This window comes from Notamacropus eugenii, chromosome 3, assembly GCF_028372415.1.
Source record: "Notamacropus eugenii isolate mMacEug1 chromosome 3, mMacEug1.pri_v2, whole genome shotgun sequence".
In the NCBI taxonomy this organism is placed as follows: domain Eukaryota; kingdom Metazoa; phylum Chordata; class Mammalia; order Diprotodontia; family Macropodidae; genus Notamacropus; species Notamacropus eugenii.
This window is the reverse complement of record NC_092874.1, coordinates 67,662,089-67,688,219: the sequence shown is the minus strand read 5'-3', so window position 1 is coordinate 67,688,219 and position 26,131 is coordinate 67,662,089. Positions and strand designations below refer to the sequence as shown.

The window sequence follows — 26,131 nt, the reverse complement described above, 5'->3', positions numbered from 1 at the left end:
ACAGCTGGAGCTAGACTGCCCTCCTCTTTCACCCTGGAACAATAGACTTTCCTGCTGACTTTCCAACTTGTCTTTGGCTGGAAATTTGTTTCATTCCATCTTTTTGTGGATTCTGCTGCTCTAGAATTTGTTTAGAGTCATTTTTTTAAAGCTCTTTCGAGGGGTTTGGGAGAGAGTTCAGGTGAATTCCTGCCTTTACTCCACCATCTTGACACCACCTCTCAGATGACAGTGATTTTTAAAGTAATTTTTGAGGATGTTATGCTACTATGTGACTGTGCTTTCATTTCTGTAATGAATGCATGAATTGTGGTACTTAATAAAAATGAAGCAGCATTGGTATTTCATTAAGAGTAGTGCTATCCTTTCCAATAATTTTAAGGAAATTTATGATAGAATATATGTTAGTAGATAAAGATAGATAGAGTTAATGGTCCATACGTTCTTAAAATAATTATCAAGTCCTTTGGTCATTCCTCTTCTTCCCTTCTCCCAGGATTTTCCTAGTTTCTCCTCCTGTCTGTCCTACCACTTCTCAGTCTTTTTTGATATTTCATCATCCATATTAGACTATCTAACTGTGGGTGTACATACCCCAAGGCTTTGTGCTAGGTCTTTTTCTCTTTTTATGCTCTCTCATTTGGTGACCTCTCCTGCTTGGATGGGTTCAGTTATTATTCTCTATGCAGATGGTACTTAGATCTTTATTTCCAGCCTAAGCCTTTCTCTTGAGCTCTAATTCCACCTCATTCACTGTCTTAGGGCACCAAATATCCCAGAGATGTCTCAAACTCAACATTTCCAAAACAGAACTTATAGGTTTTTTGTTATTTTTTTATGTTTTTAATCAATCTAAGTATCAACAGACATGAACATTTTAACATACAAATGTTGAAGCTTATATTCAGCACTCTAGATTTTTTTGGTTTAGCCAAGATGTTTTTACTGATTGTACATATCTTGAACACATGAGCAAGTCTATCAGTCATGTTCTCCCTACAAGTATAGTATAGCTGGCCAATTTATAATCTTATAAAGGGGTTGAGGAGATAAAATAAGTTGGAGGTAGTAGAGAGCTGAAAGTTGGGGGGGGGGTGCCAAATGGCAGAGCCCCACTGCCAAAGTACAGTCCTGACCATGTTAATCTTCTACTAAACTCCCATAGCTCTCTAGTGCTTTTAGCAAAATAAATAGCAAGTATAGTACTTTAAGGTTTGCAAAGTGCTTTACAGATATTAACTTATTTTTATCCTTACAGCAACCCTAAGAGATAGGTGCTATTATTATTCCCATTTTAAAGATCAGAAAACTGAGGCTGCCATAGGTTAAATAACTTGCTCAGGGTTATGCCACTACCAAATATCTGCCACTAGATTTTAACTCCAACCCCATTACAAATAACATCATCCCTTCTTCAGTCCAGCCAAAATAGCCTTCTTGCTCTTTCCATATTCGGTTTCCAAGTGTGGAATGAACTTTCTCCTCATTTTTGTCTTAGAATTCCTTGTTTTCTTCACAACTCAGCTCATGTAACATCTTTGAGAGGGAGCCTTTACTGATTCCTACCCACCTTAGCGTTATTGAAGAACTAAATGAATCCTAGCTGTATACTCTTCATATGTTGATAGATACATCCTTCATCTTTTCTGATAGAATCAATGCTTGTAGGCAAGAATGGTTTCATTTTTTTGCCTTTGTATCTCCAGTTATTTATATCAGTTTTTATATCTTAGTACTAGCATTGTACTGGCATCTCATAGGTGCTTATTAAATGCTTGTTGATTAATTGATGCATATACTGAAAATACTGATAATTATTTCTTTAATTCATATTTGGAAATTATAGGACTTGCAATTTTTTTTGGCGAATTTTTAAAATATATGATTCTTGGATGTTCATTGTAAACTTTCAACTCCAAAGGACTGATCCGTTCTGTAGCATGCTTGATTCTAAATATGGAGTATTCTCCCGCCTCATTGTTTTACACCACTGAACCACTATTCTGTTTCACTAGAAGTTTGGAGAGTGACCTGGATAACCAGGAATAGTGAGTACTAAAAAGGCAGATAGTGTAACCCAATTGATTTTAGTCTAAACAGGGAAATCCAGGCAAGAACATGAGGATATCATATAATTAAGTCAACAAGCCTGCTATACTCCAAGCATTGTCCTAGGTACTAGGGAATACAAAAATGGTGGTGGAGAGGATTCTAGTCTTCCTAAGATAATGCAATCTTGAGCAGAGATTTTTTGTTATTATATGGACTTCTGTAGAAATCTGACGATGATGTATTGAAATTGTTGTTAGTTCTATTTTAGTGGTGAGATTTGATAAATATATATATATATTAAATGCCTACTTTATGCAGATATTCTAGGCACAAGAGAAGATACAGTTTAAGATACAGTCCCTGTGATCAAGAAGTTTATATTTTAGTTGGTAAATTACCTCTTTCAAGTGAAAAGTTTGTTCTGGAGATGAAATCAGATGTTGTTAAGCTTACATTTGTTATAATTTGAAATTTCTATTGATACCTTTTGTTTGTCGTTTTCATTTTCAACTATAAGGTATCCCAAGCTTTTAAGTTTTAATTTCTTAAAATTGCACTGACTTTTGGAATACTGTGTATCCTTTCCCAGAGAGCTGTCCTTTGTAACAAAGAATAAAAAAATAAAGAGAAAAAACAGTTCAACAAAACTACTCAGTACATTAACTGAGTTTGACAATATCTACAGTGTTTCACTCTTATTGTTTCCTACCTCTGCAAAGAAGGAGGGAAGTACATTTCCTTTTCTTCAGGGCCATGTCAAATTTAAATTTATGAATTTATCACTTATAGAAGTGATTTGACTGGGAATTTTTATGAGAAGAATACCATGAATTCAGAAAGATTAGTCCACCATTTGGGACTGGAGGTCTAGATTAGGGGTCTTATGGTTGGTGGTGAAAGATGAAATGACTGAGGAAACCAGTTTGAGTTTCCACACATCTCAATTTATTAAGCATAGCGTGCCAATTGCCCAACAAATTGTGACCAGTAGCCTTTCTCAGCTTTGGCACTGGAGCCCAAATACAGAGAGAGACAGACTTTTTTATAGATTAAAAACAATCAAGTCCAGTTAATTAAAAGAAACAATACAACACTAAGTAATTTGACTTCTAATCAGATTAAAGATTAGGGACTTCCTGAGTTGGGAGTAGATGAGCAAACAGGTGCAGTTCCCTCAATTCAGAAAAAAAAGTGTCTCTTTCCCCCTTCCTCTAAGTGTCTGTAAACAATCAAAGGAATATGGAAACAGTAACTGATTAATCAGGATGGGACTAGTTTTCAGATAAGGTGTGTGGGTTGCGTGAGATGTACAATTGTTAGAAAACTCCTTGCATCAGTCTTTGGATCTGACTGACTTTCTGGTCAGCGTTACCTAGGTGTTTAGTTAAGGGTTTCTAAATAGCAGGTAGAGGCGGTCTGATTTCTCAGCCACGTGGGCTAGGTTCAAACAGTACAGTAATTCCTACAACTGAATAAGGTTTTCTTGAACAAGATAGAAACTGGACTGGACCCATAGTTGAATAAAGAAAACTGAATGAGCTACAGAATTGAGCCACAAGATGAAGTCAATGTGGTTCACTCATTCCACAGTTAACCTTTTGCTATCCTAATCTCCTCAATTCCCTAAGTCTTCAATGATGGTACTATGGCATGACCCCAAGGAGTACATGATCAACCAGTTGAAGGGTGGAAAGATGGTATATATCTTGTCTTCTCTATAATAGCCGATCATGGGGCTTCTGTCCAACATAGCTGTACCTGTTCCCAACACATTCTCATTCAGACCCCTCCTGCTATTCAGGCTCCATTGACCCCTTATTGCAGTTAATAACCTAAGCATGCACAACAGAAGCTCTTCAGGCTCCACTAGGAAGAAACTGCCTGTCAGATTACCTTGTAGTTGTTGCAGGTGTTCCTAGAAGGCCCTCTACCTTTTCCTTTTGTGTGAGACAGTGAATCACACAAGATTAAGCAAGCTCAGATGAATCTTGGTTCTCATCATACACATCTTTACATTGGCAAATCCATCTGTCTTCTGAACCATTCTTCCCGTCACCCAGAGTCACAACTTCAGTGTCATTTTTAAAGGATTCCTTGTTCTCCCTCATCCTGTGTATCTAATCAGTTCCAGATCTTGTCATTTCTATTTCAAAAACATCTCTCTCATTTGTCCTCTTCTTTCTATTCATGCAACCACTACCCTAGTTTAGAACCCCATTACTTTGTCCTGGACTATTGCAAGAGCCTCCTAATTGGTCTTTTTTTCCTCAAGTCTCTCCTCTCTCCAATTAATCACTTCACATAGCTGTCAAAATGAATTTCCTGAAGTGTGGTTTGACTTTGTCATTCCCCTGCTTACTAAACTCCAGTGACTCCCTATCAACTGTAGAATCAAAAATTACTTCATCTTTATCTCATTTTTTAAAAAATCATTACTTTGGCATAAGTTTGATAATGGACATAATTTTTTTGTATATTAGTTGCATCTGTGTAGCTTATAGAAATGAGGACTTTGACGTATTTCATACTAATATGTAGAGAAACTCTTACTGATAAAGGTTGGCCTCTTCTGTGTAACTCACATCTTAGAGAGTTACCCATGACATTGAGATGTTAAGGGACATGTCTAGGGTCACACAGTCAGTGGATATCAGAGGTAATACCTGAAATCAGGTCTTCCAGACTCTGTGACCGACTCTGTATTTACACTGCCATGCTAAATAATATACAGTGTGAGGCTACATGATCAAAAAGTTTGAAGCCTGTTGTCTAGAGCAGGACTTTGTGGTGGGCAGACGGCAGCCCCACGTGGATGAAGAAGAAAGATATGAGTAGGCAGGAGAAAATAGGGCAACTCCATTTATTGATCCGAGGGTCAGGTATTTAAAGACAGAAACTGCAAGTCTACGTGACAGTCTACTCATCTCTATCCTAGTAATTTGACCAGTCTTATTGTCTTAAAGAATGTTAGCCTAAAGGGCATTGTCTATTTTACATATCTCTTGTATTCTGTAATTCTCTTGTTTATCCCATGGAGACAGCAACATCCAGGGAGTCCTGGAGAACCATTCTGGATGATAATGAGCACAGTCTCAGAGAACAGGCTTTCCCAAAGTTCTGTCCTGAACTTGTCATTGCACTCCATCCTAGCCCTCTACAGGGCTTCTAAAACTCTTTGCACTCACAACCCCTTCAGCACTTCTTAAATACAATTTAAGAAGCTCTGGTCTTGAACATAGTGAAATTTCCTGTAGGATATATTCTTAATTATTTAGTTTTGTGGTTATGTTGTAGCACACCATCATGTAATTTTAAATGTTATATTGAATTTTCATTAGATTGCAAATTATAATGCTAGATGGCTAATATGCTTAAAATAACTCATTTTTACTTCAAAATGTATAAATGCTTTTGTGACAGGTGATGGAATATCTAATCGGTGGAGATGTCAAATCTCTCTTACATATCTATGGTTATTTTGATGAAGAAATGGCTGTAAAATATATTTCTGAAGTTGCACTAGCTCTAGATTACCTTCATAGACATGGAATAATCCACAGGTAAAGACTGACTTAATTTTGATCTCTATAAATATTTACCTGATAATGTGATAATTTATACTCCAATACTATATTTATAGCCAGGAACTCAAAAGTCCCTTAGCAGATTGCCTGAATTTGGGAATTTGCCTCATTGTTCCATTATCTTCAAGTTATTCCCTGTTCTGCAACATTCTCTCCATTGTTGCTTTGGAAGAGTTGCTAGGGTTATATAGCATAGCATTTGTGGGGATAGTATTGACTGCTTTGATTTTGCTGCCTCTGACAGAGCTTTGCAGTAACCTAGTTAGCCTGTTGTTTTTAGTGAGTTATAATAGATAATAGATAGAGCAAAATCTTTTAATCTTAGTGTCTTTTCTTTAACCTTACCAGTCCACTTATTCATCAACTCACCTGTATTTCCAAATTTTTTTTAACTTAGTTTCTGCTCTTCTGCCTCCTGTGGAGAGATAAGAGGCGATAGTATATAGGCTGTGTGGTTGTGGTTTGTTCTTTGTTCTTGAAGAGGACCATGACATTAGGGAGATGATGACATGATTTGCAGTTGACTTTGATTTGAGTGAGGGAGGATTGTACAAAGTCACCAGCCTCACTTTCTCCTCCAGAGCCATCTGGGTCCAGTGGCTAGCTATTAATAAGGATGACAGGAGATGGTCCAGGATGCAGTAGGAGACTTTGGCCCTTTTAAGCTAAGGTCTTTTCAGGTTGTCACTTTGAGTGAAACTTCTTTAAGAATTGAGAAAAGGGATGGCCCCTTTAATAATTAAAAAAAAAAATCGAACTGGGAGAGGAAGACACTCAGGGTTGCTGGCCAAAAGAAAAATAGTTGCCGTTTACATTCACTCTGAGCTAGGATGGCACAAAAAATAATCATTAAGTGGTGCTTGGGCAAGGACCTATTGTTATCCAAACCATAATATCCAGAGTGATTTGGGTTTAAGGCCATAATCTAGCACTTTTTTTAAGTGGGATTTTATAAAGGTAGGGTACAAAATGCATATATTTTGGAGAGTATAAGAAGACTTTTAAATCTTAAGAACCTGTCTTGCCAGTGTCTGTTAATTGCTTTCCATTTTCTCAAAGAGATTTGTATGTTCTCTCTAGCTTTCCCTTACCAACTAACTTTAGATTTCTATAATGTTTTTTGAATATGCAGGGACCTGAAACCTGATAATATGCTTATTTCTAATGAGGGTCATATTAAATTGACAGATTTTGGCCTTTCCAAGGTTGCTTTGAATAGAGGTAAGAAAATATTTGGTAAATTAAGAAAAACACAAATACTTTCAATTATATTTTATTGTTTGACTTTTTTCTTTGTTAGTTGACTCTTGTGAGGAACGCAACGATTATTCACTCCTATGTGTAGTGGAAAGATCTAATGATATGTTTCTCCACTAAAGTTGAGTCATTAGGAAATTACTTACCTTCTAATCTTATATCTCTAAAGGCAGGTATTTCATTTAAGATCATTACTGATAAATGATGGCCATTAACTTTGTTCAAAGAAAGACATCGTCAGAAATCCATTCCTTAAATACTTATAGGTCTGTCTAGGTGATAATACGTGTCACTTAGAAATTATTAATCCATTAAAATATGTTACTTTAGAATTCTTTTGATAGTGTTGATACCATCCATTAATGTTTTTGCATCCATTGGTCCTATTTCATAAATGTGAAGGATGAATAAAAGTAGAAAAACCAGTTACCTACAGTCATAATGATGATTCATCTAATAAATGTCATAATTTAAAGAAGTGTTATTATTGCACAAAATGACATTCCAAGGTATATTTTTTATCCATATAGTTAAGCAATTTTCCTTCATTATTGAGCACTCTCCACTTATAAATAACCAACTGGAAATTCCAATTTGGATTAGCTGTTCATTTAGGAGAAAAACTCGGTCATATCAGCTCTTCAATAAATTGATTTAGTTGGTTAGTATTATATTCCTTTTCTTTGTTTATGATATACTGGTAGGTTGTTATAATGCAAAATAGATTTTTAAGAGGGCTTTTTATATATGTTGAGTTTTTTAAGTAACTATTGACTTAGTGAGAGATGAGTATTTTAAAATGAATTAATATAACAATATTTCTTACTCATTTAGAGATTAATATGCTGGATATTCTTACAACACCATCAATGCCTAAACCCAAACAGGACTATTCAAGAACTCCAGGACAAGTTTTATCTCTCATCAGCTCTCTGGGATTTGTAAGTGTTTGACTACCAAGATCTGCATAGCCCATCCCCTTCCAAATGCCAGCATTTTTTAAAGGTTTATATATCGTACCTTTTAAGATTTGGTGAAAATTAGTACCAATAAGATTTTAAGTATATCAGACAATTCTAGCCAAATTTAATGCTTTGTATATTTAACTGCTTGATGAATTTTAAACAATGGAGTGGTTTTTTTGTGTTTGTGTTTTTTTAATAGTATACACCAAATGATGAGAAAATGCAGGAAACAGTTGAAGCTATTTCAAGCCCTATATCAGAAATTTCACAGATTTCTAAGGATTCTTCTTGTCCTATGTCTATAGATCTAAAGGATAATGCTCTGTATTCAAGTAAACTTCTTCCATCATGTGAGTACATATAAATATACCAAGGAAATAATTTGTGACTTATAATATCTTGGACATGAGATGCTCCATAAATATATATTGAATGAATGGTTCAAAGTAAAACCGAATGCTTTCCTATTTAAATAATAATATTTACTTTATGAAGCTCTATGAAAAGCTGAAATCTCAAAACTGATAATAATAACAGTATTTTAAATGTTTAAGAATATTTAGAGTAGTCTGACACATCAAATTATATACATAAATATCGTTTCTGATGTGCATTGGTGGAGCTTTGCTAGGTCAGCAATTTGATAGTGTTTTTATAGTTAGTGGAAAGATGCCTCATAATCTGCAAGTGTTTGAGGGACCACTGAACAAATGATAGCATTATTTATAGTGGCCCGTTGATTCCTAGCATTTTTGGTATAGCTACCTTTTTTTTTTTTTTAATGTCAAAAAATTTCCTGAACTTCTGGGTGATAGAAGTCATACTATTGGTATCCATTAATTGAGGAAAATACATGAAAAGGTTTCTGTGTGAATTTAGTAATCTTTAAATGGATTCATATTTTATTAATAGGCAGTATTTTCATATATTCAAAAATAGTGATGTATATTGTGGAATATCTACAAAAAGTATGGTTGCCTATTTATTATACTGAGTCATGTTGTATTCTAGATTTGTAGGGCTAATGCCAAGGGTTGGAGAAGTGATCAAGGTTTCCTGCCCAATTCCCAATATTTAAAAGCTAATGTCCATTCAGTGAAAAGTTACATGGTAAATATTATTATCCTTGAATCACATAAAGGCAAAAGCACAATCCAGACACAATCACATACGTATATTCTGGTGAGATTTATAAAGGAATTATTGCAGAATTGAGTTACAGCCAGCAGGATCTTGGGTAGAAGCAAGTACTAGGAGTGTGAGCGTTATTCTCAGAAATTATTAGATGAAAGACATACTCTTTGAGTCCATAAGGTTTCTTGTACCAGCCTCTTCCATGCATGTGAGGCTTGCTATATGTCTTTTACAGCAATGCAATCTTAGATTAGATTGTTCTTGCTTACATATTGAAAAAGCTCCACCTCTGCCATTAATCCTTATCATTGAGGTCTCCTGCTCTTCAGATGTCCTTAAAGGCATATGACCACTAATTGACCAAGTGTGTGTGTGCCTGAGCTTGTAAAGACTTGATGGTGAAGGACAGCCAGTAAAACAGCCACTAACAAAACTCAGTAAGATGAGGGAGAAATTTCATTTAAAATAACAGCAGACAGTATAAAATACTTGAATCTTCCTGCCAAAACCCTTTTTGCACAAATAAAGGTAAATCTTACAATTAGAGAAATATTAATTGTTCATGGACAGACTGAGCCAATATAATAAAAATGACAATTCTATTTAATTTACTTATTGAGTGCTGTGAAAATCAAACCACCAAATAATTATTTTATATAGCTAGAAAAAAGTCAGAACTCATTTGGAAGAACAAAAAGGTCAAGAATATCAAGGGAATCAAAAAAAATTTGAAGAAAGGTAAGTTTTAGCAGCATCAAATTTAAATTGTATTACAAAGTAGTAATCATCAAAATAATCTGGTACTGGCTAAGAAATAGAATGGTGGATCAGAGGAATAGATTAAGTACATAATATACAGTAGTAAAGACCATAGTAATCTTGGGTTTGATGAACCCAAAGAACCAAGCTTATGGGGCAGAAATTCACCTTTTGACAAAAATTGTTGGGAAAACTGGAAGGCAGTTTGTCACAAACTAAGCATAGACCAGCACCTTACATGATGTACTAAGGCAAAGTGAATGATTTAGATGTAAAAGACATGATTTAGGCATAAAAGGTGATAAAAGCAAGTTAAAGAAGAAGCATGGAAAAGTTTACCTTTCAGATCTATAGATAAGGGAAGAATTTATGAATAAACAAGATAGAGAGGGTCATGGAAAGTAAAATGGATAATTTTGATCACGTGAAATTAAAAAGGCTTTTCACAAACAAACCTAATGCATCCAAAATTGAAGGAAAGCAAGAACCTAGGGGGGGAAATTTATAACAAGTTTCTCTGATAAAGGCCTCATTTCTCAAATACATAGCCAAATTTATAAAAATAAGAGCCATTCCCCAATTGCTAAATGATCAAAGGATATGAACAAGTACTTGTCAGAAGAAGAAATCAAAACTTTTAGTAGTCATGAACAAATGCTCCAAATCACTACTGATTAGAGTAATGCAAAGTAAAACAATTTTGAGGTACTTTCTCACACCTTATCTGAACATGGGAGAAAAGGAAAATGATAAATGCTGATGGGGATGTGGTAAAATTGGGACACTAATTCATTGTTGGTGGAGTTGTGAATTGGTCTATCCATTCTGAAGAATAACTGGAAGTATATCCAAAGGGATATAAAGCTGTGCATACTCTTTGACCCAGCATTACCATTAGTAGACCTGTATCCCAAAGAAATCACAGAAAAAGAAAAAGGACATATTTGTATAAAAATATTTATAGTAACTCTATTTGTAGAAATTGAAAGGTTGCCCATCAGTTGGGGAGTGGCTGAACAAGTTGTGATATATAATTGTAACTATTACTAACTATTGTGCTATAAGACGTAATAAGGGCAATGGTTTCAGAAAAACCTAGAATGATATTTATGAACTAATGCAAAGTGAATTGAGCAGAACCAGGCGAATAGTGTACAGAAATATTGTAACAATCATCAGCTGTGAAAGATGACCCAAGATAATTTCAAAGGACTCATGACAAAAAAATGCTATTGACCTCAAGAAAGAAAACTGACAGCAGTACAGATTAAAGCATACTTTTTCAATTTTCTTTATTGTATTTTTACAACATGGATGTTTTTTGGAAATATGTTTTGCATGACTTCTTGTGTATAATTGATGCCATGTGTTTTCTCAATGCCTGGGGAAGGGACTAGAGGGAAGGAGAGAATTTGGACCTCAAAATTAAAAAAAATGAAGATGTGAAAAATAAATGTCTTTAAGAATACATTGACATAAGGCGGAGCCAAGATGACAGATCCAAGATGGTGGAGCCAAGATAGAGGAGTAGAAGGGTGGACCTGCTCTAGCTCTACCCCCATAGCTCATGAAATACCTGAAAAAAAATGATTCTAAACAAATTGTAGAGCAGCAGAAGCCACAAAATGACAGAATGAAAGAGATTTCCATCACAAGACAGCCTAGAAGGCCAACAGGAAAAGTCTATCGCACCAGGCTCAGAGCAGAGCACAGCACAGCCTGGGCCACACGGCTCAGCATGGACAGGACTGGAGTAGGCTTCAGGGTGCAGAATCACTTGAAGCAGCTGTGGTTCCCAGATTTCTCAACCCACAAATGCCAAAGACAGTTTCAAAGGTTAGTAAGAAAGCTCTTTCACCTGAAGAAGGGAGCTGGGTCTAGCCCTAGCCCCAGACCCAGCCCTAGGGCAGCAGCAGTATCCACTTTTGGAGCTCTCGGCCTAAAGACCCTGGGGGAATCAAGCAGCTGATCTGGGTCTAAGTTCTGAGTGACGTTCCTAGGGTGAGGAGGAGCGCTGGCGTGGTAGAGCTGGTGGAGGCTCTGAAGAGGGAATCCTACTCACAGATCCTGGGCAGAAAGGAATACTTGTGGTTTCTCATAGACTAGACCACAGGCCAGGAGAGGAGGAAACTCCTGTCCCTTGATTGTGCCATCCTGGAAGAACTGAGAACTTACAGTTCCCTAAAGTATACACTCAACCTGACAAGGGACTCAAAAGTCAAGTAACTGACTGGGAAAATGCCCAAAAAAGGAGAAAAATAAGACTATAGAAGGCTACTTTCTTGGTGAACCGGTATTTTCTTACATCCTTTAGAATGAGGAAGAACAAAGCATACCATCAAAGGAAGACCTAAAAGTCAAGGCTTCTACATCCAAAACCTCCAAAAAATATACCCTGGTCTCAGGCTATGGAAGAGCTCAAAAAGAATTTTAAAAATCAGGTAAGAGAGGTTGAGGAAAAATTGGGAAGAGAAATGAGACCGATGCAAGAAAATCATGAAAAGCACATCAACAGCTTGCTAAAGGAGACCCAAAAAAATGCTGAAGAAAATAACACCTTTAAAAATAGGCTAACTCAATTGGCAAAAGAGGTCCAAAAAGCCAATGAGAAGAAATGGGCTAAATGGAGAAAGAGGTTCAAAAGCTCACTGAAGAAAATAATTCTTCAAAAATTAGAATGGAGCAAATGGAAGCTAATGACTTTATAAGAAACCAAGAAATTACAAAACAAAACCAAAAGAATGAAAAAATAGAAGATAATGTGAAATGTCTCATTGGAAAAACAACTGACCTGGAAAATAGATCTAGGAGATACAATTTTAAAATTATGGGACTACCTGAAAACCATGAACAAAAAAGAGCCTAGACATCATCTTTCATAAAATTATCAAGGAAAACTGCCCTGATATTCTAGAACCAGAGGGTAAAATAAATATTGCAAGAATCTATTGATCACCTTCTGAAAGAGTTCTGAAAAGAAAAACTCCTAGGGTTATTGTAGCCAAATTCTAGAGTTCCCAGGTCAAGAAGAAAATATTGCAAGCAGCCAGAAAGAAACAATTCGAGAATTGTGGAAATACAATCAGGATAACACAAAATCTGGCAGCTTCTATTTTAGAGATCAAAGGGTTTGGAATATGATATTCCAGAAGTCAGAGGAACTAGGATTAAAACCAATACTTAGCAAAAGTGAGTATAATACTTCAGGGGAAAAAATGGTTATTCAATGAAATAGAGGACTTGCAAGCATTCTTGATGAAAAGACCAGAGCAGAATAGAAAATTTGACTTTCAAACACAAGAATCAAGAAAAGCATGAAAAAGTAAACAGGAAAGAGAAATCATAAGGGACTTACTAAAGTTGAACTGTTTACGTTCCTACATGGAAAGATAGTATTTGTAATTCTTGATACTTTTTTCAGTATTTGGGTAGTTGAAAGCATTATATACATATAGACAGAGGGCACAGGGTGAATTGAATAGGAAGGGATGTTATGTAAAAAAAAAATAGGGGGTTAGAGAGGAATGTATTGGGAGGAGAAAGGGAGAAATGGAATGGGGCAAATTATCTTTCATAAAAGAAGCAAGAGAAACCTTTTTCCATGGAGAGGAAAAGGAGGGAAATGGAAGGGAAAAAGTGAAGCTTACTCTCATCACATTTGACTTAAAGAGAGAATAACATGGACACTCAATTTGGTATGAAAATCTGCCTTACACTACAGGAAAGCAGTGGAGAAGGGGATAAGTGGGGAGTGAAGTGGAATGATACAAGGGAGGGCAAATGCGAGGAGGGAGTAATTAGAAGTAAACACCTTTGGGGGGGGACAAGGTCAAAAGAGAATAAAATAAATGTGGGGCAAGATAGGATGGAAGGAAATATAGTTAGTCTTTTACAACATGACTATGTGGAAGTCTTTTGCATAAGTACACATGTATAGCCTATATTGAATTGCTTGCTCTCTCAGTGGGCATGGGTGGGGAAAGAGGAAGGGAGAGAAGTTGGAACTCAAAGTTTTAGGAACAAATGTTGAGAATTGTTTTGGCATGCAACTGGGAAATAAGAAATACAGGTAATGGAGTATAGAAATTTATCTTGTCCTACAAAAAGTAGAGAAGATGGAGATAAGGGAAGGGAGGGGTATGATAGAAAGGAGGGCAGATTGAGGGAAGCGATAATCAGAATGATGCACACAGTTTTGGGGTGGGGGGAGGGGAGAGATGGGAAGAAAATTTGGAACTCAAAATCTTGTGGAAATGAATATTGAAAACTAAAAATACATAAATTTTTAAAAAGAATACATTGACATAGAAAAATCATCAAGACACAGGATAATAAAATGAACTTGAGCTTTTAACACTATATAACTCTTGATTTAACTTTGAATTTTCATTATTACTTTTTTAGCTTCTAAATTCACCAATCTTCATGAGTATTTGTATAAATTATACATATAGTATATAATGTGTATGTTTGGCAGAAAAAGATAGGGTTAATTGTTAATGTTATATAGGAGGAAAAACAAAATGAAGGAGAGATTTTGTGAAGGTAGAGTCAACAGAATTTGGCAACAGATTTGATAGGAGTCCAGGATGATACATACCTAGGTAGAGAGGCTGGGTGACTGTGAGAGTGGTGGTGCCTTTGACACTAATAGGGAAGTTAGAAAATGAGGAGAATTTTAGAGTAAAGATAGTAGGTTCAATTTTTGGTGTGTTGAATTTGAAATGAGACTTATACTTTGAGGTGTCCAGTAGGTAGTTGGAGATGTGAGATTGAATGTCAGGGGAGATTAGGGCTAGACAAATAGACCTGAGAGTTATCTGCTTAGAGAAGATAATTAATTGAATCCATGGAAGCTGGTGAGATCACCAAATGAAATAGTATAAAGGGAGAAAAGAATAAGACCCATAACAGAGGAGAAATATTCACCATTAGTGGACATTACTTGAATGAAGATCCAGCACAGGAAACTCAGTCAGATGGATGAGAGTTCAGAGAATCAAAAATCTCAAGAGAAGAGATGATCAAAAAGACAGGGCCATTGTTGTGTCAGAGGATACAGAGAAGTCAAGGATAACAATCAAGAAAAAGTCATTGGATTTGGCAATTAAAAGATCTTTGGTAACTTTGGAAAGAGTAGTTTCAATGGAATGATGAAATTGGAAACCAGATTGCAGTGGCCTGACAGGAGGACTATTGAGACATGAACTTTAGACAGCTTTTCCTAGGATTTTGGCTGAGAAAGGGAGGAAAGATTTAGGAGAAAACAAACTCATTGATTAGTCTTGATTTTAGACTAATAACATTTGCCTCTATTAACAGACTCTTGATTTAACTTAGAATTTTCATTATTACTTTTTTAGCTTCTAGAGTCACCAATCTTCATGAATATTTGTATAAATTATACATATAGTATATAATGTGTATGTTTGGCAGGAAAAGATAGGGTTAATTGTTAATGTCATATAGGAAATAGTACTCTTTCTAGCATAGATGATTTTATTCTGTTGATTGTAGGCAAAGGGAAAAGTCAAGTTAGATTAGAATAAAAGAAATATAAGCATAAACTTTAAATTTTAATGTTGAATGAAGTACATGAACTTTTAATATTTCTTCATTTCAAGGTCTTGATACTGCTGTTTTAAACCCTGGGATGCCAGTGAAGTATATTACTCCCAATCTACTGCAATCCAGAAACACACTTGGAACTTCTAGTACCAGTAACCAGTCTCACACTTTTGTGTCCAGTTTGGAGTCTGAGTGCTGCAGCAGCCCCAGATGGGAGCAGGACAACCAGGTTAAAGTAGCAGTTCCCCTTCACCCCTCATCCCCCCATCCAGCTGTAATGCATGTCATGTAAATCATAGTGGTACGCTGCATATCTGTTCATGGTTGACCAACAAGATAGATAGTCTTTGTTTTTGTTCTGACCATTCTGCTATGTTAGACTGGGTTTTGGATGAAGTCTTTTTATAGACTATAGATGGTCTTCTGAAAAAATTTTTGAGAATAAATATTCTTAGCTTAAATTTGAATGAATGTGATGGATTATAGACCTTAAAAATGTTAAATTGTTATTGTTCCACCTATAGGTTAAGATTTCATGTTCCTAAATGTCTTAATATTCAGTATTTTGAGCTTATCCCACACCTTCCATGCAGTATTTTGGGATGATTAGTTGGTTTAGCTGTGATAGCTATACTCTCCACTTTTAACAAAAAATTTCATGGTCTCTACAAATATTAGTGATTAAAAAGACCAATAGGTAATATCTTCATGTTAAGGTTCATGTGCTTCTCAGAAATCATATGGGAGGCATAATAAGCCATCTTATTAGTAATAAGCCACTTATTAGTCTATATTTTCATTTTTACTTCTCCCAACATTTTAATCTATTAATACAGTCTATATTTTGTCATAAGTACAACTAAATGTAAGTTGTGATTTTAAGGGCAGCATTTAAAAGTAAAATTAAATAAGATGGGGTTTTGTTTCCAGAGTTTGAAGAACTATAGCTAGTAATGAGATTTATTTTCATCATAACATCAGAGAAAAAAAATAGACCAACAAACCATGAGAAGCTAGGAGAATAAGAATCTTTACTCTCAATAAACAAAGCTTATTAAGAGGAAGCTAAGACTCCATACTTAGCACAGAAGTCATTTTTTCTAGCCTAGAGGGCTTTTAACCACTAATTGAGTGCAACTATGCTCTTTACAATAATTTAGGAGAATTTTTTAGCAAGATTATTTTTTCAACTTTATTTTACATTAATTTGCACATTTAGGTATTAAGTCTGAATTTTACTAAAGTGAAATTAAAATTTATAATAATTTTGAAGACTACCTCATGAGAGAAGAGCATGGTCACTACCGTCCATCAATGTGAATAGAGAGCCAACTTTGAGTCAGGAAGCCCTGGCTTCAGGTTGCCTCTGTCTCATCACATTGGCCATGTGCTTGGGTAAACTGAAGAACCTTTTAGTGCCTCCAGCTAACTGTCTGAAGAAATGCAGCTTACAGGGTATGTGCTTATCTAAACTGATAAACAGGAAGTTTGCTCACGAGAAATTCCCTCCATTGATAAAATCACAATTCCATTTCAAATCAATAAATTTAATAGATAAGTAACAAAATGTTGAAATAGCTTTGTACTTAACCCACAAGTTGATTTAATCTTGTCGTAATAGTATAATATAAGGCCTCAGCCTGGCATAGTGGATAGAATACTGGCTTCTAGGCCTACCTTTGACACACACTGGCCCCTGAAAAGGTCTCTTAACTTCTCAATGCTCTATAGTTGTGTACCATACTATAATGTGCAAAGAAGGTACTGACCCTGACTTAGAGGAGGGAATATGTTCACCAGAGAGTTCTTTGTATATAATGTAATAGGTTTTATCTTTATCTCAATCTCATATAATAGTCCTATTTGGAAAGTTTCCTATTATTTATTAAATTATTTCGTTTATATTTTTTCCTTATTTTCAGTGCTAAAGTATTCTTGAAGACATTAGCTGTTGGGGGGGATAATCCAGCCTGCTTCTAGCCTCTCTGATCTTTAATTTCTTTCACTCTACCAGGTTAATCTTTCTTTTGTATAGATCTTCTATTTAAAATCCTTCAATAGTTTCCTATTGCTTGGCAAATGTTTTAGCCTGACTTAGCTCTCTGCAACCTTGTGTCTCTTTTTCTTTTCCTTATCTTATATTACCCTTTCCACATGTCCTCTCTTTTTATCCAAACTGTACTTCTAGCTGTTAATTAGTTGCATTGAGCATTTTTTTTTCCTCTACCTTGGCTCATTCTGTTTCCTGTGTGTGACACCAATGTACCCCCCCACCAATTCCTAATCTCCTTTTAAATTTTGAAATCCAACCAGCTGTCCAAGGCCGAGCTCAAATGCTAATTCTCAAGAAGTCTTTCCTAATCCTTCTACTTGGGAATCATCTTTTCTTGTTCTAATTGCACAAAGCGTGCTGAACTCTTGTGAAATAACTATTCTTTTTCTATACTGTAGTTTTTATGTGATTTGTATATTTATATGTATGTGTGTTCTGTGTTCCCTGCTAAATTGTAAGCTTCATAAGGAAAGGAATCAATCTTTGTGACTTTGAATCCCCCTCAAAGCTTAACATAGTGCTAATATGTAGTAGAAGATTAGCAATAGAAAGTCTGTTTGAATGAAAAAAGGGATGTTAAATAATTTGTCAAAAGTTGGTGTGGAATTATTAAATTGTAAATTTTTTTTTCTTTAGGAAACTGATGATGCACTTGGTTCTCTATCTATGAAAATGAGTAATGATGCAATGGAAAAACCTTCAAGCACTAAACTTGTGAATGCTAAAGAAACTATAAGTTTAAAGAAGAAAGATCTTGAATCAGCCATTTCTCCAATTGGTTTTGGTAATGGTTTCATACCTGCTGATATCGGGACTGCCTCATCAATTACTTCAGAAGCCAAAAATCTTGTTAGAAAATGTCTTTCTGAAAATAAAGTTTGGGAAGCAAAAGAACTTTCAACAAATAAAGGTTGTATGAGTACTGAGACTCGAGAGCCTAGTTTCCAGCAGCCATGTCATTTTTTAGTGGATTCTAGCAAAGATGATGTAAATGAGCAGTATGAAGGGAAAAAAGGTTTAAAGAGGAGCTTTAAATTAGTTGACACTAGTCCCTGTGAGGAGATTATTCAGAACAAAAAAACCAGTTCAGAGTATAGACGTAGTTATGCCATCGAGTTTTATTCAAATCAAGATACAGGTTTGACATCCGACATCCCCTGTCTTATGCTGTCAGGAGACAGAAGCCATCAAGTTGACTGTGATAAGGAGAATATTGTCATCAGTTCTGTTTGTGAGCAACAGACACCAGAAAGATCAGTTACTGAAATGATAGAGAAAAATCTTATGCATGAATTAGATGAAGACTGTGAAAAAAACAGTAAGAGGGATTCTTTGGGTTCTAGTTTTCTATATTCTGATGATGATAGAGCTCAGAAAAGCGTATGTATGGAATCTGATACGTCTTTCCCTGGCATGTCGATTGTTGAAAGCTCTTTAGAAAACCACTCCTTGGATCAAGATAAAAGTATTAAAGAATTCTCTTTTGAAGAATCAAAAATTGAAGACCTACTGACTATATCACCAAACTGTCAGGAAAATAACTTGCCCAAAGAGGATATCCAGGATGCTAAACTTTATAGCATGCTAGCCCCCTCCTCATCAGAGGTGGTAAAAGCATTAAATCTATTTAAGAAAAATACTGTCACTTTTCGAAATTTTAACAGTCAAATAAATACATCCAATGCATCTGAACCATCAAAAATGAGTATTGCTTCTTTGGAAAGAATGGATATCTCCTATGCTTATACTGGTTCTTATCCCATGTCATATACCTCTGCTCAAAAAGATAAGTCATCTTTGGCATATCAGGTATGCATATGATTTTTCTGTTGGAATATTTTACCTTTTAATTGCAAAAAAGCATTTATGTCATAAAAGCATCTAACAATTCCACTTAATGTTTGCATAACACTTAATATTTTTGAAAGTGTTTCATATGACTTCTTTCATTTGAGCAATGTAACTGTGATAAATAAGTACTATTCTCATTTTTTGGATGAAGAAACTGAAATATAAAGATCCTATTATTTTTCCAAGGTGAATCTATATTACAGGTAGGACTAGATTAAGATCCAGGTGCTCTTCCACTCTATTGTTGTTTCAGGTATGGGATATTCAGGGAGGATTAGCACCTCTGGTGTGAGGACCAGTGAAGCCCTTTTTCAGGGCTGTTCATGCACCTTTGGTGTCCATTTTCAGCCATCTCTCAACTGTGGCTCCACTGGTCACAGCCCAGGAAAACCACTTTGGCAGAGGGACTGAATCAGGTTGAGGTTAAACAGTAGTAAGCTTAGGAGGGTATCTGCCCTGAGCTTGTGAACGCTTCCCACAAGTAGATGGAGCAGATGAGACCAATTCGTTCTCTCCAAAATGAGAGTGAAGCCGATCACTTTGTGCACCTTTGCCTTACTTAAATCCAACTCACATGCAAGTTAAGACATCGTGATCTGTGCTGTCATTGGTTCTCTTCAAAAACAAAGGACAAACCGCAAAAACAACCATGCATACTTTGTATACTAGGTATTTTCATTATTTTTTCCTTTTGGGGGGAGGCAATCAGGGTTTAGTGACTTACCTAGGGTCACAGAGCTATTAAGTGTCTTAACTCAGGTCCTCCTGACTCCAGGGCCTGTGCTCTATCCAGCTGCCTTGATTTTTTTTTCAAACACAGGCTCTCTTTCCATTACAAAAATTCAATTCATAAATATAATTTCTCCTAAAAATACTTATTTCCTGACAATCTTTTTATTTATAAACTCATTTTCCGCCTCTTTTAAGAGGCAGCATGACGTGTCTTAATAAGCACAATTAGCTTAAGCCAGTCCCTCAGCTTCTGGGTTTCAACTACCTCATCTGTTAAATAGTGATGATAATAACCTGACTGTTTCATAGGGGTATTGTGTTACAAAGAACAAATGAGATAATTCATGTGAAAGTGCTGAGAAAATACCTGTAAAGTTTTACAGCACCATATAAGTGTAAGAGGTTATTTATACCTTCCTCTTTCTCATTACTATCCTCATAGCTATTTATCTCCCTTTTTAATGAATCCTAGTATTTTAATCACTTCTTACTGTTGGTAAGTTAATTCTCAAGCATGTTCTTTCTGCTTCTATAAATCTAAATCACTTGAATTTGTATGGACTGTTCAACAATACCATGTTATCTTAAATGTCACTAATTAGATGTACATATGTAGCATTTTGCATTTTGTGAAGCACTTTCCTATACAGCATCTCTTTAGAAGTCTGTAGCAAATCTTAAGGATTGTAGGCAAGTGTTATTATACAGATGAGGAGACTGGGAAATTGAGGTAAAGCAAATTCCTGAAGGTCACAGAAGTAACAGAGCTGGTACATGGACCAGGTCATTTCAGGGATCCAGCATCCTCTCTTGTTCCATCCATGCTGTTCATTAACAGTTCTCTGTTTTGCACTTTTTGCTTTGTTCTTTTGTCCACCTTCCCCTCACCCTCCTAAGAAGGCTATAATTAATCACAGGTATATTTTTATGTCTTCTTGCACCTCATTTGTCTAACTACTATTTTTGCCTTTTCCTAGAAGTTTACTTTTTAGTATTACATCATACTTAGCCTCTACCTCAATCTTTGAAATAGTATATCCTTATTGAGTCTCTTGTAATTAGTCTTTGATATTTACCTTATATTTCTTTAGAATCTTGCATGTCAAATTTTCTATTGATTTCAGGCCTTTTGCAACAAAATCCTGAAAATCTGACAGTTTGTTAAATGTCCTTTTATATTCATTCCAGATTATTGTTCATTGACTTGTTATAGAAATTCTTCAGAATTATGTCCCATTATAATTCCATTTTCAGGAGAAAATATGTTCTTTAACAATTGTAATTTCACATATTCACACATTTATCAAATACATGTTATATGTCTAATAGGCTATAATTTAGCAACTTTCATTCCCTGTTGGGGTAGCAAAGTACTATATAATATTTAAATATTAAAGACTTTTATTATTTTTATCTTTCATTTATTTATTTATTTTTGAACTGTTGTGGCAGACTCCATGTCAGGCAAAGTCAGGGACTCCATACCGAACCCCAAAGAGTGTGAGAAGAGGAGCAGCCCCTGTGGATGGTGGGCGAATTCTTGGAACCCCTGACTACTTAGCACCTGAGTTGTTGTTGAGCAATTCTCATGGTAGGAGACAAAAACTCAGTTACTGAACTGTTTGTTATTATTTATTTGTATTTTATGATAAACTTATTCTGCTTTGGGGTTGATCTCTAAAATAAAAAAGTTCAACATATAAAGGTCATGCCACCTGGGTGATGTCAGGCATGTCACTTTTCTCTTGGTCTCAGTCTCACCTCTAGAAGGGACAAAATAACATCCAAATTCATTTACTAGCTCTAGGATCCTGTGATTTTAGATAAAAAAGTTCTTAGAAAGACTAATTAATTTGTGATTTGAACTAGAAAGAACTTTGGAAGGTGATCAAGAATAATTCCCCATTTTACATAGAAGGAAACTGAGGCCTCCCTAGAACAAATGATTCTTTACCCAGGATCAAAGAGCCAGGGCTAAGAATTGACCTCTCCTAGCCCATTGTGCCAGTGGCTTTTATACTTGATCACTGAGCCAGGTGACCCTGGATGAGATGCTGAACCAGTTTTTGCCTCGGTTTCCTCAGCAGTAAAAAAGGATAATAATAGCATTTACCTCCTGTGAAGATCAAACAAGATAGTATTTGTAGTGCCTTTACTTAGCACAGTGCCTAGCACACAGTAGGTGCTAAATAGATTCTTAGTCCTTTTTTCCTTCTAGTGCAGGCATAGGACTGTGAATCCAGGCCCAATAGTTGGTACCCCATGGTTGACCTCAAAAATCTGTCTCTCCATATTATAAAAGATTTTTTTATTCAAATTTAAAGAGTAACTTTGAAAGATCCTATTTTTAGTAGTATATCTAGTTATCTTAACTGTAACCCTTAGGGTATTGCTTTATTACTTCCTTTTTATATTGGAAAATGACTTATGAAACATTTGTTCATATTTAATCTATTGAAATAACAAAATTAGTTGTGATTAACAGCATTTATATTTCAAAGAACAATTGACTGATTTTAATAAGTAAATGTTTGATGATAATAACAGTAATAGCTAACATTTATATAGCACTTATTATGTAACAGGAACTATGCTAAATACTTTACCATTTACATTTACATCTTCTCTGATCCTCACAACAACCACCAGAGGTAGGTGTTCTTATTATCCCCCCCTTTACAGGTCAGGAAACTGAGGCAAACAGGTTAAATGATTTACCCAGGACCACTTGCCAGTAAATATCTGTGGCTTAATTTAACCTCAGGCCTTCCTGACTAGGCCGACAGTCCTCTATCCACTATGTCACAGTGGATGAGATGCTGACACTAATATGGCAGAAAGAATGAAGAGGGGTTGAAGTCCTCATTTACGTAGAGAGTTATTCAGGATTTGTAATGGCTGTGCCTAATTGCTGTTTTCTTATATACAGGACTTGTGACTTCTGGTAAGTGAACTTTCTATGCAGTGTATTTGACTAAACAGAAACAGTCAAAGTATAACTAGATCATATTGCTAAGGAGTTTTTTAAATTTGATTTTCAAATATATAAGTCAACTACTGTTTCACGAGTAGTAAGGCATCTAGATAGGACCCTGATGATAAGATCTCTCTTCTGTAGAGAGATGTATGAATATGTTATAATAATAATATAAGTTGACTCTCTTACTTGTAATAAAGGGAGCACCTGACAAGCAAGTTAGAATGAGAAGTTAGGAAATTATTCTTTGATTCAATTACCATTCAAAAGTAGGAATGTACAGAAATTCATATTTCATTTTATCATTTTTGATTTTAGAAATGGGTTTCATCTTACCATCCAGATTTTGCAAACCATAAAGTTATTCTCCCTATTCATCTGGATGACCGTAATGTATTCTATTTAGCAGCATTTATCATAATAATGTCCTTTTCCAAACCTGTGATCTTATTAGACTTTGACTAAAGTATATGTGCATATATGGCATGTATTTGTAGACATCCATGGATTTATTTTTGGTTTAAGCACATTTGGGCTTAGCTGGGAAAGGGGCTTTAATTTCTATCTTTAAAAAACTAAAAATGTGCTTTCTCTAGGCTTCCTATTCTTATTCCAATGTAATGAAGCTTCCCTTGCCTTAAAATGTTTTTAAAGATTCAAAACTACAGAAATAAATTTTCAGTTTTTTTTCATGGTTTACTAACTCTTTTAAGACTTAGGGGAATTGTGCTTTTTCTGAAGCCAAAAGAAACCAAGCTTACCAAGTATCTGTATTTTGTATGCTTTAGGAAGAAAGTATTATTATGTGTTATACAAAAGCATTCTAAAATGCATACTTTTTTTCACCCTATTGGCACATTCCACACTCCTTTGCCTGCTTTTGTAATGAAATGGTGACAGTTGCTTGACCAAAACTGTAAATTTTTTGAAATTATCTTCTGACTAATTTAAATGTTTTTGTATGTCTTAATACTGTAGTACATTAGAATTTCTACATAGAACTTGTGCTAATTAAGATAGGGCCTGAGCCAAAGTTTATTTTATTTAGCAGACTTCTTCAAATTTAAGACCAAGTCAAAACTGTAAGCCATAGTTTGCTACCATTATTTGAAATACTTTTCCAAATAACTTTTTAGATACATTAAAAGCATCTGTTTATCTGCACACAATTTACATGCTATGGAAAAATCATCTAATCTATTAAAATAGATTCTGTCAGTACTTAATAGGAGCAATTAGGTTGCATAGTGGAGAGTGCTGGGCCTCAAGTCAACGAAGTTCGTCTTCCTGAGTTCAGATCTGGTCTCAGACTGTGTGACCCTGTGCAAGTAATTTAACCGTTTCCTCTGTTGTTCCTCTGTAAAATGAGATGGAGAAGGAAATGGCAAATTTTCAGTATCTTTAACAAGAAACCCCAAATGGAGTTAAGGAGACTTGACAGAACTGAAAAATGACTGTACAACAATAACAGTACTTAAAGCCGTAGTTTGAATGAATGTGTTAGCCTAATTTGGATTACTCTATGTACTTAAAAGTAGAAACTACACTTGAAAAAAATTCACATTTTGACTTCCTATAAATTGGGCCAAAGTAAAGGGATTTTTGTTGTAAAATAAAATTGTATTAAGTTGAAACAGCAAATTATTAAAAGGTGATTTAGAGTTAACTAGCTTTCCCATTAAAAGAACATTAGCATATCCTATCAGAGGTTGCCTCCTTTTTAACTACCTTACCTAAATCAGTGTTGGAATAATGACACATTGTTTGACTATTTAAATAGAGGAAGGATCTTAGGAAGAAACTTATTTTTATTATCCCATCTTTATTTTGGTTGTGTGCTAAGATTTTAATCATGACTATGTTCAGGAAAAGAACATAAATAACAAATAAGAACATAAAAAGTAAATAACAAGTAAAGTTGCCCAGTTGTGAAATGGGAAGCAATAGATCAAGATGTAATTCTGACTTTGTTATGATTTTTTTTATTCTCAGTCACATCATCAAACTTTTGAATTTCATATAAAAGATGCCATGTTAAGAGTTAAAGAATGTTAATATAAATGACTAAATTAATGCCAACCACAAATTCCTTCTCTTTGGCTCATTCTGTGATATAGATAAACCCAAATCACTTACAAGATAGGAAAGGAAGCATTAAAGGAGAATTATTTCACTTGAAAAGACTTGCTGACCCATATCTAGTCAGAAGAAAAGTTCAAGAAAAGTCATGCTTTGACCTTGGAAAATGACTACAATTTCAGCGACTTTCTCTTAAATTTCAGGTCCTGCAGTAGATTGGTGGGCACTTGGAGTTTGCTTATTTGAGTTTCTAACAGGAATTCCACCCTTCAATGATGAAACACCACAGCATGTATTCCAGAATATTTTGAAAAGGGGTAATTTTTTTTCTTTTAAGACCTGTTTTATTAATTTGTTTTATTTAAGCAACAATTGACAAACCTGTATATGTATTTATATTTGTAGATATTCCTTGGCCTGAACATGAAGAAAAATTGTCTGATAATTGTCAGAGTGCAATAGAAGTCCTTTTAACAATAGATAGTACAAAAAGAGCTGGACTAAAAGGTAAGATTTAGGATCATTTTACTTTAAGTTTTATTAATGCCTTTGTTTTTAACCTCAGTTTTTTCCTTTTATGTTGTCTGACCCTTAGTTTATGAAATGTCTTTCTCTGATTAAGTTCCATGTCTCATTTTTTAAAGATTTTGATTTCAACTCTGTAAATGTTCAATAACCAAGATAGGGAATTAACATAGATAAATATTATCTCAACAGCAATTCCTATGAATATGACCAAAGGATATGAGCAAACAGATTTTGAAAGAATTGCAAGTAGTGAACAATTTGGATTTGCTTCAGATCACTAATAATAAGAGAAATATGATTTAAAACAATTCTGCAGTTTTACTTTACACTCAGCAAATTGGCAAAAAATGAAATAGTTAATATCAAAGAAGCTGTGAAAAGGCAGACATAACTAATCTATTGTTGGGGGTGTTTCAAATTGTTCTAACAATTCTGAAAGGCAATTTGGAATTTTATGCCCCAAAAGTTTTACTACATATACTTTGATCCAGTGATACCATTACTAGGCTTAATCCCACAAAGAGATCAAACAAGAAAAAGAACTTACATGCTCAAAAATATTTTTTAGCAGTTGCTTGTATTTGTTTTTGTA

General features: G+C 35.0%; 1 protein-coding gene across 4 annotated transcripts in view; it reads left to right on the top strand.

The window, feature by feature from the left end:
- Nucleotides 1-26,131, top strand: part of MASTL (microtubule associated serine/threonine kinase like) — a 57,413-nt gene that overhangs the window by 26,276 nt on the left and 5,006 nt on the right. For all 4 annotated transcript variants that reach the window (XM_072651792.1, XM_072651790.1, XM_072651788.1 and 1 more), the window contains 9 exons: nt 5,473-5,612; nt 6,769-6,857; nt 7,728-7,834; nt 8,058-8,208; nt 15,376-15,548; nt 18,009-19,181; nt 21,408-21,546; nt 25,215-25,328; nt 25,417-25,518. In XM_072651792.1, the coding sequence (XP_072507893.1) occupies nt 5,473-5,612; nt 6,769-6,857; nt 7,728-7,834; nt 8,058-8,208; nt 15,376-15,548; nt 18,009-19,181; nt 21,408-21,546; nt 25,215-25,328; nt 25,417-25,518 (2,188 nt within the window). The remainder of the gene's footprint in view (nt 1-5,472; nt 5,613-6,768; nt 6,858-7,727; nt 7,835-8,057; nt 8,209-15,375; nt 15,549-18,008; nt 19,182-21,407; nt 21,547-25,214; nt 25,329-25,416; nt 25,519-26,131) is intronic.